The 13524-nt window shown below is 41.7% G+C and overlaps 1 protein-coding gene across 1 annotated transcript; it reads left to right on the top strand.

Annotated features, from left to right (window-relative positions):
- Nucleotides 1-8437: 8437 nt before the first annotated feature.
- LOC117457588 (keratin, type I cytoskeletal 13-like) lies at nucleotides 8438-10750 on the top strand. The gene is made up of 7 exons (XM_034097780.2): nucleotides 8438-9047; nucleotides 9202-9284; nucleotides 9422-9578; nucleotides 9687-9848; nucleotides 9960-10085; nucleotides 10197-10414; nucleotides 10531-10750. The coding sequence occupies exons 1-7, from the start codon at nucleotides 8553-8555 to the stop codon at nucleotides 10631-10633; spliced, it is 1344 nt and encodes a 447-aa protein (XP_033953671.1). The 5' UTR covers nucleotides 8438-8552; the 3' UTR covers nucleotides 10634-10750.
- The last annotated feature ends 2774 nt before the right edge of the window (nucleotides 10751-13524 follow it).

Here is a 13524-nt window from a genome sequence, read left to right as displayed (position 1 = left end):
CTGCAGCAGAAACCAGTCTCAGCCTGAAATCTATTAACACAAGGGTGGATAGCATTGCTAAAAGACACCTCATGTTGAGGTAACTCATCTCGTGAGATAGAAAGGGAGATATTGTTTAATCTTGGGTCATAACTGACAGTTACACACCCAGGTAAAAGCTCAATTTGTCATGCCACAACGCATTTGGAGCATACTGCTCTCATTTCACCTCAAGCTGCAGGTATTTGAGTCAGCGAGGCACTTCGTACTCAGACTTGAATAGGTCCACTTTGAGAACTCATTCACGCTCACATGAAAAGTGGATAGGGGTGTGTGACACAGTAAATGTGTCGCAGAGATATAGTGAAATGTTTTTTTGGTACAACTCCGACACATGCCATTGCAGAGCACAGAATCAATTGTTCTGCAGTGGGGTTAGAATATGTGTAAATGCTATCTTATAAAGCTGAAGATTACGTTTAGCTTGAGTAAAAATACACCAGTTTGCAGGAGTTTTCAATTAAAAGTATGCACACTTCATTCACACTAACCGCAAGAACCACAGCCACACGTTGCACTGCCGCCACAGGCAACATAAATCACTTTCATAACCTAAACCACAAGTATTTTATTTTTTGTCAGAGCAGAGAGTGCTCTCTGTTTGTTGCATATCACAATTATGAATCTTAATTTGTATCAACGCACTCATCTACAACTAAAGTGCAGGTTGATAACAGCAAGGACGCACATTGAGGCCAGAGATGCAACAATGCCCTGCTTCACACTCCGTACAGTCTGACATGAAGCTCAGCGCAAGTTCAGACAGGAAGACCTAACACTCCGTATTGCTCGTCATGGCAATACTCGCTCCCTCCACTGGATGACAGGGAGCGCCACTCCTTAGCCAACCTATCACTTCCCTCCATTCACAAGCCTAATTATCGCACCAGTTCCTCCGGGCTTAATGGAAATGGGCTTCTTCACGCAAACAATTGACGCACGCCTTCAGTCTCTCGAGAGGGCATCACTGGCTCAAATGCGGCGCTTCCGGCTTCACGCGGAACGGGTCCTCATCGCAGGCGAAGCTTTACCCATTCTGGCTTCAACCACAACCCCTCCTGCAGGCAGGCAGGCAGGCAGGGGTTAAGCTACATCCCATTGAAGTTACTTCCTCCTGCGCCTCACCTCTAAAACAGGCGTCAGGGTAGCGCTGGCAAAAGGCAGTTGCAACAAATTCACGAGATGTTTCGTTATATTGTTATGACATTAGGGTCATGCAGAGCGAGATCGCTACCCCTTTAAGAGAGGGGCGTGACGCGTGCATGTGTGCGTGGGTATGGTAGAGCGAGCGAGCGGGATACATGTTTTCTAGAAGTAAACAAGGCAGCAGAAAAAGGAAGGTCTGTGATCTTGCGAATCTATCTCGCGAAACAGAAGAGCTAAATAAATGCAACGACCTCCCAAGAAGAGCTCGCCTCTCTCCAGTCTTTCCGATAAAATGGGTTATTGAACCCGAAGCATGTTGCTTCTGCTACAGAGAGTCAATCCCCCCCCCCCCCCGTTTCCACGACTACGGTCTGGGAGCCGACAGGAAATTCAACACTATACATTTCTACTTTAGTTAAGGTGAGTTCCAGGCAGTGTTGGGTGTAACGTGTTACAGTATGGAGTTGCAGTAACGTATTACTTGCGTACGAAGAACGTAATGCATTACTAATGCAGTTCGGGTAATTACTACCCATTACAATGCTCAGTAACTAACGCAGTTTCAAGCTTCAACACAATATTACCTGAAATGAATGGTGTTTCGTAGGGCTTCTTCTCCTTAATGACAAGTCGCTGCACATTATCCTGGTTATGACACGACCAGATACTAAATTAATTAGGAATTCACTCCCAATATTAATTTAATGATTATTGACTAAATGATCGTATTTTTCTCTTTTTTCTTCCCCAAAAATAAATAAATAAATAAATAATAATAATAATGTTCCGTTTCTCGGTGCACCAACGGCTGAATCTGCTACAACAACATCTCCTCGGCAGTAGGGGTGCAACAACTAATCGTCTTAATCGATCAAAATTGATTACCAAATTAGTTGCCAACTTATTCAGTCGTCGATTCATTGGTGATGTCATCACGTGTGTTTTACGCGCCGTTAAGCTCCAACGTATTGGTCTTTTATCGGTACCGGAGACATCTATAATAGGCCATGTCATGTATATTGCTAAAAAACGAAAATCGCAACGATTCCCCGTTCTGCCCTTATAAATCCATGATCAAATTCTGCATCTTAGACCTTTTCATTAATCCTCTCTCACCACTATTTCTTATTTCAGGGGATATTCCCTTAACTCAACGCCAGTTCAATCATTACTTAAAGCAAGTTCTCATTAGATCCGGCTTATCACCCCAATTATTCTCTGGGCATTCGTTCAGGATAGGCGCAGCTACCTCCGCTGCTAATCAAGGCGTCTCGTCCTCATCCCTGCAACAACTCGGACGATGGTCCTCCTCTGCCTTCACATCCTACATCCGCCCGGACATCAGTGCCGTGCTGGCTATCCAAAGGTCCCTCAAACACTAAAAGATGGTAAATATACCTATAACTGGTGTGGTAACACGTCAGCATGTATACGTGTCTACGGTTCCGGATCTGTCAGGCTATGACTCCGGATCTGCGTATGCTAATCCCGCAAGTGCAGGTCGCGAACGTGGGTCCGAGCCAAGTTGCCGACACAGGTCCGCGCTTAGGTTTAACCCTGCGGGCGCAGGTTGCGGCCAGTGGGTCTGCGTCATGTTAAACCTGCGTGCACGTTTCGGGCAGTGGTCCCGCACATGACTAACCCCGCAGCCCGGAAGCGATTCCGGCGCTCATCATGTCCCCATGTTAATCTCTCTTTTCATCCATAGATCTCCGCAGCCAGCCGCAAGGTAAGGATTGCTCACAGCTCCGTACTTCATACTTCACTTCTTTTGGGGGTTCATCAGAGCGGTTCTTTCCCTCCTGAATGATCATCCTGCAAACCCGGGGCCTAATCGCCAAAACATCATTACAGTTACTTATCGTAATACGTCATCACTATTCCCGCATATCATGTGTCCCGGTAATAAACATGTACTCATACATCACGTCTCTTCTGATTGAAATGTAGCTCAGCGTAAGTTCAATCAGGAAGACAACATCATCGGGCGTCACACGTTATCTCAATAAGTGATCAGAGGCATTACGCCCCGGCTAGCCAATCATCGCACCTGCTAACCCCTTTAAATCTGCTCTCCCCTTCCTCCCACCATCCTCACTCAGATGATGGAAGACAATCTTAATCACTCAATCAGTTTATCAGCATCTATGACTCATCCTGGCGCACTTAACTGCTATTAAGCTATACTATATCGTGGGTCATGTCTCAGCATTTAACTAAATGTACGTCTTTTCTGCATGCATTCTGCACTTCATTCATATTCTCGGGTTTGCTCACTTGGCTCGCATCAATCCAGGCTATGATATTCATGCATTACTGTACTCCAGCTAACAGCTCGTGCTTACTTATTTACATCTCCCTCTTCGCCCGGACATCGGCTCGTGCTGCAATCTAAGAGCTCTTCAGTTTACCGATGGTAAATAATGCATAACTGGTTGTGGCGTCTTAATAGCATATCAGGGCTTTCGTTCAGATAGGCTCAGCCACCTCTGCTGCAATCAGGCATTTCTCCCTCATCCCTGCAACTCGGGCGGTGGTCCTCCTCCGCCTTCACATCCCACATTCGCCGGACATCAGCACGTGCTGGCTATCCAAGGTCTCTCAAACACTAAAAGAATGGTAATTATGCCTATACTGGTGGTGGTGGTTTCATAGCACGTCAGCATACGTGTCACTGTGTTCATGTTTAACCCTGCACGTCAGGTCGTGACCTCCGGGTCCGTGTTCATGTTTAACCCTGCACGTCAGGTTGTGACCTCCGGGTTCGTGTTCATGTTTAACCCTGCACGTCAGGTCGTGACCTCCGGGTCCGTGTTCATGTTTAACCCTGCACGTCAGGTTGTGACCTCCGGGTTCGTGTTCATGTTTAACCCTGCACGTCAGGTTGTGACCTCCGGGTTCGTGTTCATGTTTAACCCTGCACGTCAGGTCGTGACCTCCGGGTTCGTGTTCATGTTTAACCCTGCACGTCAGGTCGTGACCTCCGGGTTCGTGTTCATGTTTAACCCTGCACGTCAGGTTGTGACCTCCGGGTCTGTGTTCATGTTTAATATTATTGCCCGTACGGCCGGGATGCCCCGTACGGCCAGGAAGGACGCCTGGGAGGCATCAGTACGTCTAAATTCCCACATGTATTAACCTCTCATTTTCATCCATAGATTTCCACTGCATCCCACAAGGTAAGATGTCTTCACGTTCAGTACTTCATACTTCACTTCTTTTGGGGGTTCATCGGAAACGGTTCTTTCCCTTCCCGAATGATGTCCTACAAAACCTGGGCCTAGTCGCCAAAACACATTTCATTCACTTGTTATAAACTGTCATCATTATGTTTCATTTATATAATGTGACCGATAATAAACATGTATTTCATACATCACGTCTCTCCTGATTGAACTAGATAATAATGAGCAGCAGGAAGAAAAAAGTGCTGTTGTTTTTTCAAGGAATTATTCTCATTCAATTATAGATAAAATGTGTGTTATTAAAGTGCAATAGTTCAATTACGTTACAAACCTTCTTTACATTCATCAAAGTATGCAACATGTAAAGACTACGAATGATTTAGTTATTTTATAAGGATTTTAATAAACTTTGCAGGCATTGAAAATGTTTAGTTTTTTGTATTTGCATGCATTTTTTTTCGAAGCAGGCGCAATTTACGATGGACAATTTGTTATGTTTTGCATGGGGCTTTTGTTGTTTTTGTGTTTAACTTGTTGTGTGCTCCTTTTACCCCTCACTACTCTGTCTTTCTGTCTCTGCAGGGCTGGTGTGTGACAGGGGGGCGTGGCTGGTTACTCCTGGCTGCAGATGAGGCACACCTGTCCCCACTCACTTGATTACCTGCTCTTTAAGAGCCTGGCCCTCACCTCACTTCTCTGCCAGAGTATTTTTCATGCTGTCCCGCGGTCCGGAGTGCCTTTCTGCAGCCTGGAGTCTGTTGTAGTTGGTTTAGGAGTTCTTTTGAGTTTTGGTCGGAAACGTTTTTCCGCAGCTTTGTTTTTGGTTTACTACGGCCAGCCAAGCTCCCTGTCGTCAGTACCTGCCTTGGATTACCTTGTCTATTAAACTTTTTGAAACTTTATTTTTGTCAGTCTCTGCTTTGGGGTCCCAGTAGTATCTAAACGTCACACAATTCCCTCATTTGTTACAGCCATAGACGGTATAACGGATAAACGGTGGACAGAGTGATGGTGATGTCACCAGTTGCTTTGTGGAATACAGTTTTGAAGCCTTGAGTTGGGAGTTTTGGCCTTTGCCGTCTTGCTCTTCTGGAACGAGATGTAGCATAAGAGGGGGGAAGAACAACTGACACAAGAGAATTTAGTTAAAAAAACGTTTCTATTAATCTTCATGACATGAAAGAACGCTGTGAAGGGATTACCGCTCTAGCAACATGTCTATCACAGGACAGCCCCACCCTAGAGCATACACTGTTTTAAGGGGGTAGATTATTGAAAAAAGTTAGGTATGACTGGTACAATTATGAAACCTGAAAATGAGCATAAAAGGGTCTCTTTAAAACGTACTGAATAACTGCAATTTAAATATGTTGGATAATTTTTCAAGCAAGTTTGATTTGATGTTTTACTAAACAACATGCTGGCCAGATACAGGTGCAATCAGGGAAAATGTCAGTTAAAACATTTGAAGTTCTGAAGCCTTATCTATAGCTTGAATCCTTTCCTTTACCTGAACTGCCTGTAACCTGCAGAGCAGCGTGAGAGGCCTGGGAGATATTTGAGATGACTTTGAATGTTGAGTGTGCTGCCTGAGGGAATATGGATGCGTAACAGCAGCCAACCTATTATCAAACTGTCAGTGTCATCTGTTACTAGATCATATTTCACAATGTGTCTGATTTAGGTCAGGAGACAGACATTCTCCTGTCCTCCTGTTTTCACAGTGAAACATGTTTTTCAGTGTTGTGGTGCTGGACATGTCTTTGACAATTGCTCTTGCAATCCTGATTCTTATTCACAGTAACCTTTTCATAAACTAACTCAACCAGTTCGTTGTTAACACAGAGCTCTGTTTAAGGATCACCAGTGCCACACCCTCGTGTTATTCTAACACAGCGATGTATGATGGCACAATAGTACAGAGAGCTCAGCTTTTGTCGTCTTGCACTGTATGATTTGAACTAACTTTACACCATCCTTTTGGTGCTGCTGGTAGTTGGAAGCTAAATTATTGAAATGGTAACAATTCAGTGGAGGAAATAACTAAGTACATTTATTAAAGAATGGTACTTTTTCCATTTATTGCTACTTTATACTTCTTCTCCTCTACATTTATTGTAACCCTTACTATTACTTTGTACAAAAACACATGACATGCTGATGTGGTATAGTCTCCACAGTACTTCAGGCATTTTGTCCACATTGACAAACTACAATAAAATGCTTTGACATGTATAAAAACGATATCATATAATAACCATGACAATATAATACTGTGAAAAGATCAAATCTGCATAACGAATACTTTTACTTTTGCTACCTGATACTAAGTACATTTAGCATGTTATTCATGCTTTACTTTAATACTTCTGACATTGTGCAGAGTGAGTACTTTTACTTGAAGTGCTTTTTGATCCTAATACTTTTGTACTTTATCAAAGTAACTTGATTGTTTGTACTTTTACTTGAGTAATGGATGTGAATACTTTTTCCAACACTGACAAATGTAAATTCATTATAACTTTTACCTCCATTATTCTAGTAAATGTACTCAGCTAAAAATATTGGTGCTGATACACAGCAGAAAACTGCAAATTCATAACAAAAATAATTGTAATACAGTTCTAATGACCCATTTTTTTTGTCTTTTTACAGCATCTTTTTCAAGTTATTGGTATTTTCTATACTTGTACATGTTTTTTTACTTTTGCAGAACTTTGCTTGGCTTTTTTGTTTCCTGTTAAAATGTTTAATTTTCAAAAAAAATCTCCTTTTAAATCAAAAACCATATTTCAATACCACGTTTATTGATTCTGATCTGCAAATAGAGCATTGAACACTTAATGAAGTGCAACTAAGCTGTGCAGAGCTAAACATTTCAGTGTGTACACACGAAGGTTTGAAGAGTGAGTGTGAAAATGCTATCTCCAGAGAGAGAAAAATATCTTCACTCATATATCACAAGGGTTTCAACTATCTTGGACGCGATTTATAGCCGTTTAGCATGTGCATGAGAGGAGTTTGCAACGTCAAAATGAACAGCAGCAGTGTAAAGAAAATTCTGCTATGTATCAGTCCAGGCTGTGGATATGCACAGACGTTTGCTAGTTAGAATTAAAAACATATTTTAAGATTGAACCAGAAGCAGAATGTTCTAAATAGTACATCGGTTAATCTTATTATAATGTTTCAAATCTGCAAGGAAAGGTTTTAAAGCCTGTAAAGACTTGAAGAAAAGAGTGTGGTTAAATAGAAAGAAGAACACAAAGGAGAGCCTGTTCTTGTTTGGGCATGATGCACATGCCAAAGTAAAGTGCCAGGAGAAATAAAGAACACGTTGGCATATCTGTGATGAGCTCTCCGGCACATTCCCCCCCCCCAGGTTTTAACTATGGCCAGGTATCGACTGACATCATCCATAAAAACAACTTCTAACTAGCAACCCTGCAGGCTATTGCTGAGCATCACAAAGAGAATGCATCAAATGTTAGGTTTGAGATGTGAAGAATAACTGAAACTATCACTAACAGAAGAACCAACACTTAAAATCTTCACGCATGATAACAAGGAAAGACAGAGGGTTGTTTGCGAAGACGTGTGCTGGCTGAGAGTCAAGTGCAATGAACCATTTTACAGTCCATAATAATGCTTGTTGCCTTGGTAACATAACATGTTTAGACAACATAGCAGTGTTGCTCAACAATCAAATTTCACTAAAGACACATGACATGACAACAACCAGATTTGACTGATTAACTAACCGGACAGTAACGGGTGTGTCTGTTTCACAATATACAGTATACTTTGTAGGAATACAAAATTAAGCTTCATATGTATGCCATGTATTCATGCACATTAACACATATAATAAAGGACAAATGGAGTAATTAATCCATTATGTTTACTATAAGTTCTGCGGATAGAAGTGAACTTAAAGAATTGAAAGATTAAGTTGAATCCCTCTTTCTCCTTATTATATTGTTGGACAAAATGAACCTCAAGGGTGTGTGTGATAGGTGGGGCAGAGCAACCATTTTAGGTAATGCTCCTCCCTTCATTCCTACACACCCCCGCCCACACCAGAGGCAGCATGCAGGATAAAAAGGGGACAGAGGCAGAACATTGCATCTCAGTCCAAGTCATTCTCTTTGAGGCAAGCAGATCTCCTGAGCAATCGTCACCATGAGCAGCGGTTATTCCACCTACGGGAGAAGCTCCGTCAAAAGCAGCGTGGGTGGAGGCTTGGGTGGAGGCTTGGGTGGAGGATTTGGTGGGGTGCGCAGGAGATATGCTTCCAGTGTGAGCGGTTCAGGTGGCGCAGGATCAAGAATCTCCATTTCCGGCGGGGGTTATGGCGGCGGCAGCAGTTATGGAGCTGGAGCTGGAGGTGGAGGTGGAGGTGGAGGTAGTTTTGGCATGGGAGGTGGATATGGTTTTAGCATGGGAGGTGGAGGTGGAGCTGGAGGTGGAGATGGCTTTGACGTTTCAGCCAATGAGAAAGCTACCATGCAGAACCTGAACGACCGTCTGGCCACCTACCTGGAGAAGGTGCGAAAACTTGAGCAGGCCAACTCTGACCTGGAGCTCAAGATCCGCCTGTTCTTGGAGAGTAAGACCTCCCCCACTGCCAGAGACTACTCAGCTTTTGAGGCCACCATCGCCGATCTGCAGGGAAAGGTATGTCACATGACTTCTGATTCCTTAGTTAGTCACAATGTAAATTATCTCTGGATGAATATGTTGGAAATGTACATTGGAACTTGTTTCAAAGCACATTCATGATTTTGGAGAGAAATAATTGTGTCTAATGAAATCTGTCTTCGTCACACAGATCCAGCACGCCACCAGTGTCAATGGAAGCATCTATCTGTCTATTGACAATGCAAAACTGGCATCAGACGACTTCAGAATCAAGTAAGTATCAAGTTCAGAGACAGAATTTTCTAGGACATAGTTAGATGGAAAATCTTGGTAATTTAACTGAAGCAATACGTGCATGGTGAATATTTTGCTTTCGAGGTGCAGATATCTGATGTATTGCTGCCTCACAGGTGGGAGAATGAGCTAGCCATGCGTCAATCAGTGGAGGCTGACATCGCCGGTCTGAAGAGACTGTTGGATGAGCTGACACTGGCCAGATCCGACCTGGAGATGCAGATTGAAGGCCTCAGGGAGGAGCTGATCTTCCTCAAGAAGAACCACGAGGAGGTAGGTAGCGGATGATTGACGTTCATCTGAATGAGCTTTCATTCAATTTGCTAGAATGAAGATTGAAATGTACTCAAACAACTTTGCCAAACTCTTCTTATTCAACAGGAATTAGCACTCATGAGAGACCAGATGACTGGACAGATCATCGTGGAGGTGGAGGCAGGGAAACAGCCAGACCTGTCCCTCATTATGACAGAAATCCGTGAGCAGTATGAGGCTGTGGCCGCCAAGAACGCGAAAGAACTTGATGCCTGGTTCCAAACAAAGGTAAAACTGGATAATATTTGACAAAGTGACTTCTTACTGCTTATTTAGAGTGTTACATTTTTCACATATGTAGTTCTACATGGCATTGAGGTTCTCCCGTGTCTGTTATAGTCGGAGGAACTGAACAAGGAGGTGGCTGCCAGCACAGAAGTTATCCAAACAACAAGGACAGAAATTACTGAGCTACGTCGATCAATGCAGGGCCTGGAGATCGAGCTACAGTCCCAACTCAGCATGGTAAATGATAATGACCTAAATGTAATGAAAAATATGATGCACCCAAAATGTTTTACTACTAATTCACTCTTTCTCCTCTCCCTTCCTCCTCTCTTTAACTTCCACCTACAGAAAGGGTCACTTGAAGGCACTTTAGCTGAGACAGAGGGACGGTATTCCATGCAGTTACAAAGCCTACAGAGCTGTGTGACGGGGCTGGAGCAACAGCTAATGCAAATGCGTGCTGACACGGAACGCCAGGGCCAAGAATACCAAATGTTGCTCGACATCAAGCAACGTCTGGAGATGGAGATCGCAGAATACAGAAGGCTGTTGGACGGAGAGGGCGCGTAAGTAGTCTACAAAGAACTATTATTTCCTTTTCCTTTTACACAAATAACAACGTCTGTAAACTGAAGAATTGTTCTCATATTTAATGCAAGCTCTGTGATTCCTCCCCTTGCAGCAGTGCCAGTGGTTCAGGGTCTAGCAGCACCACACAATCCAAGGTGGTGATTGTCACAGAGGAATATGTGGGAAACACGTTGGTGTCCAAATCTAGCTCCTGATCTGTCTCGCACAGAAAAAGCAACACATTGGGCCACACCTGAGGACCACCATCACAACACATGATCCCAACACATTCTTTGCATAGACATGTGAATGCAATAAAAGGCTGCCAGTTTGCTGACTAAAATGTTGTCCAGTTTTATTAACTGTGTCTTAATTCCAAATAATGTCTTTAGAGCGGTGTTTTTCTTAAAGGTCTGGTGAAAATACATATTTGCTCTTAAACCTGACAAGAATTTGTAGGATTCCTGTTTCAAAACCTGATTAATGAAAGCCTCATAGCTTGAGGCTTTCACCACATAAAGGAATGGTTGTGAAAAGATTTAGGAAAATTGAGGCTCTACATATCTGATCAAATTGCTTACTGCTCTGCTCAACCATTTCCTCCGAGATACAATTAGTTCAGAACTTAATCACGCAGTTGGGCAATAAAACATTATAGAGGTACCACTCTGAAGCAGACATGCATTCTCCATGAGTTGAGATTTTAGTTTGAGTTTAGTTCCACTAAACCTAAAATGGAGCCTTAATGCTAAGATATCTGGCTTTCTGATGCAGACCTCTTGCATATTTGTGAGTGAGCATGAATATCAATCACTGGATGCTGGACTGGGGTGGCAATTTGAAAAAGGGATTTTCTTAACTTTTAACCAATGCATGCATGGCAGTGGCGGCCGGCCCATAGGGGCGCTGGGGGCACTGCCCCACCTTTTCCCATATTCTCATAAATTAAATTAAAATTAAATTCATTAAAAAATGTTTTTATTTTATTAATTTTATACATTATTTTTGTAATGAACAAGTTACACATTATATAGTTGGTGTCAGTTAAATGTATAATCTACGATAAAATGTCGATAAAAATTGTTTTGCGATGTCTAAAGTTACTGATAAGTCGTGTTTCGGACAGTACAATTGATACTGTTGGACTCAGTACTTGTTAGACTACTACCACAAATACAATTAAGTATTTTTAGTGTGTAGTTTTTGCGTAATCCTCTGTCAAACTCCCCTCCTGAGAACAATAATGCATGTTTTCTGCTATATTTGATGAGGGATAAAATGATTGTTTGCAATAAGTTCTACATGAAATTGATACTGTTGTACTCAGTACTACTTGGACTAGTACCACAAGTACAATCAAGTACTTTTATTTTGTACCTTTTGAATAATCCTTTGTCAAACTCCCCTCCAGAGTACAATAATGCATGTTTTCTGCTCTCTTTGATGAGAGATAAAATGATTTTTTGCAATAAGTTCTACATGAAATTGATACTGTTGTACTCAGTACTACTTGGACTACTACCACAAGTACAATCAAGTATTTTTACTGTGTACTTTTTGAGTAATCCCCTGTCAAACTCCCCTCCTGAGTACAATAATGCATGTTTTCTGCTATATTTAATAAGCGTTAGAAAAATGTTCTTCACAATACTGATAATGTTGGACAGAGTATTTTAAGAGGATATACTGTAGTAGACAGATGACATCAACACTAGATCCACTAGATCAGTACTCCAGCAGCAGCATTGTTACCCCTTGGAAAGTCTTTAGAGACTGGCCTGGATAGCTGTTCACCTTTTTAAGACTCAAATTAAGGCATTTGTATGTGTTGTGGAGAAATGACACAATAAATGGCCCAGATTTGTACACCTCGAAATCTTGTAGTGCAGGAAGAAATACACACTGGCTAAACCTGCAGGTGATAGGCTTTGTTTTGCAATAGTTATTCAAAGGTCACTTCTTATTTTTTATTTTATTTATTTAATTAATTAAAGACAATAACCTGGACTTTCTGTATCTGACCGAAACATGGCAAAAACCCCTGGACTATTTTTCTTTTCTATTATCAAATCACCCCAGCAGGATTCACATACATTGACAAACCTCGCCCACAAGGGCGGGGTGGTGGTATAGCTGCTATTACAACAAGAACATTTGCAGCGCACGGGTAGTGGTTGAAAACGCATTTGGTAGACTGAAGGGAAGGTGGCGTTGCCTCATGAAAAGAAATGACTGTGATGTGAAACTTGTGAAATCCATGGTGCTGACATGCTGTGCTCTGCATAACCTCTGCGAGAGTCATGGAGAGGACTATGATGATGGGTGGAATGCACCAGCAGCGGCAGAGCCTGGGGTAGCAGTGTATCAAGGTGCAGAGGAGGAGGGCACTGACATCAGAGAGGGTTTGATGCACTACCTGAATACCTAAATATGCATTGTATTGTATTCATTGTATTGAACATAAATACATCTTTTTTTTTTCATATACATGTGTTTGTCAAATGTTTTAAACAAATGTTATCTGAATTGAATATTTAGTAAATATTTGAATTTCAAGCACCAGTAAGTACTGCCCCATCATAAGAACATTTGAGGAAATATCAGATCATGAAAAGAAAATCTTTCTAATAAATTAAGCGAATATCAAAGCTAACTATAAACATAAATACTAAAGTGTAAAACACAGCAAAACTATATTCATAAATGCAAATGTAAAATAGTGTGGATAATTGTAAATATGGATGGAGGCTAAAGTATCCACAACATAAAATAATATATTAAAAATATAACCTCAATCTTTCTTCTAGACATGTTAAAAGCTTGCTTGAATGGGTTATAGGTTTCTTTTGTTCTCTCGTCTTTGAAATATATAAGGAATGTGTTGTTTGAGTCTAGTAGAACGAGGGTATTACAATTGAGCAATTTCTACATGTATTATGTATTTATCATGTATTCTTAATACTATTACAAAATAAACATGTAATAATGTTTTAGAGGAGGACCTCAAGCTAGCAAACTCAATTTCTTGCTTTAAATCTCTTAAAAGTAAGGGGCTTTTTCCTAACTGATGGTGTTTGTTATTGCTTTATAAATTCATGTATGTTTA

Source organism: Pseudochaenichthys georgianus, chromosome 1, assembly GCF_902827115.2.
Source record: "Pseudochaenichthys georgianus chromosome 1, fPseGeo1.2, whole genome shotgun sequence".
NCBI lineage: Eukaryota > Metazoa > Chordata > Actinopteri > Perciformes > Channichthyidae > Pseudochaenichthys > Pseudochaenichthys georgianus.
This window is presented reverse-complemented; position numbering and strand designations above follow the sequence as displayed.

Bases quoted from the DNA above. Each gene is read 5' to 3' on its own strand.
- LOC117457588 (XM_034097780.2), top strand. From the start codon at position 8,553: ATGAGCAGCGGTTATTCCACCTACGGGAGAAGCTCCGTCAAAAGCAGC. The intron at 9,579-9,686 runs GTAGGTAGCGGA...CTTATTCAACAG, and splicing joins TCAAGAAGAACCACGAGGAG to GAATTAGCACTCATGAGAGA. The intron at 9,849-9,959 runs GTAAAACTGGAT...TGTCTGTTATAG, and splicing joins ATGCCTGGTTCCAAACAAAG to TCGGAGGAACTGAACAAGGA.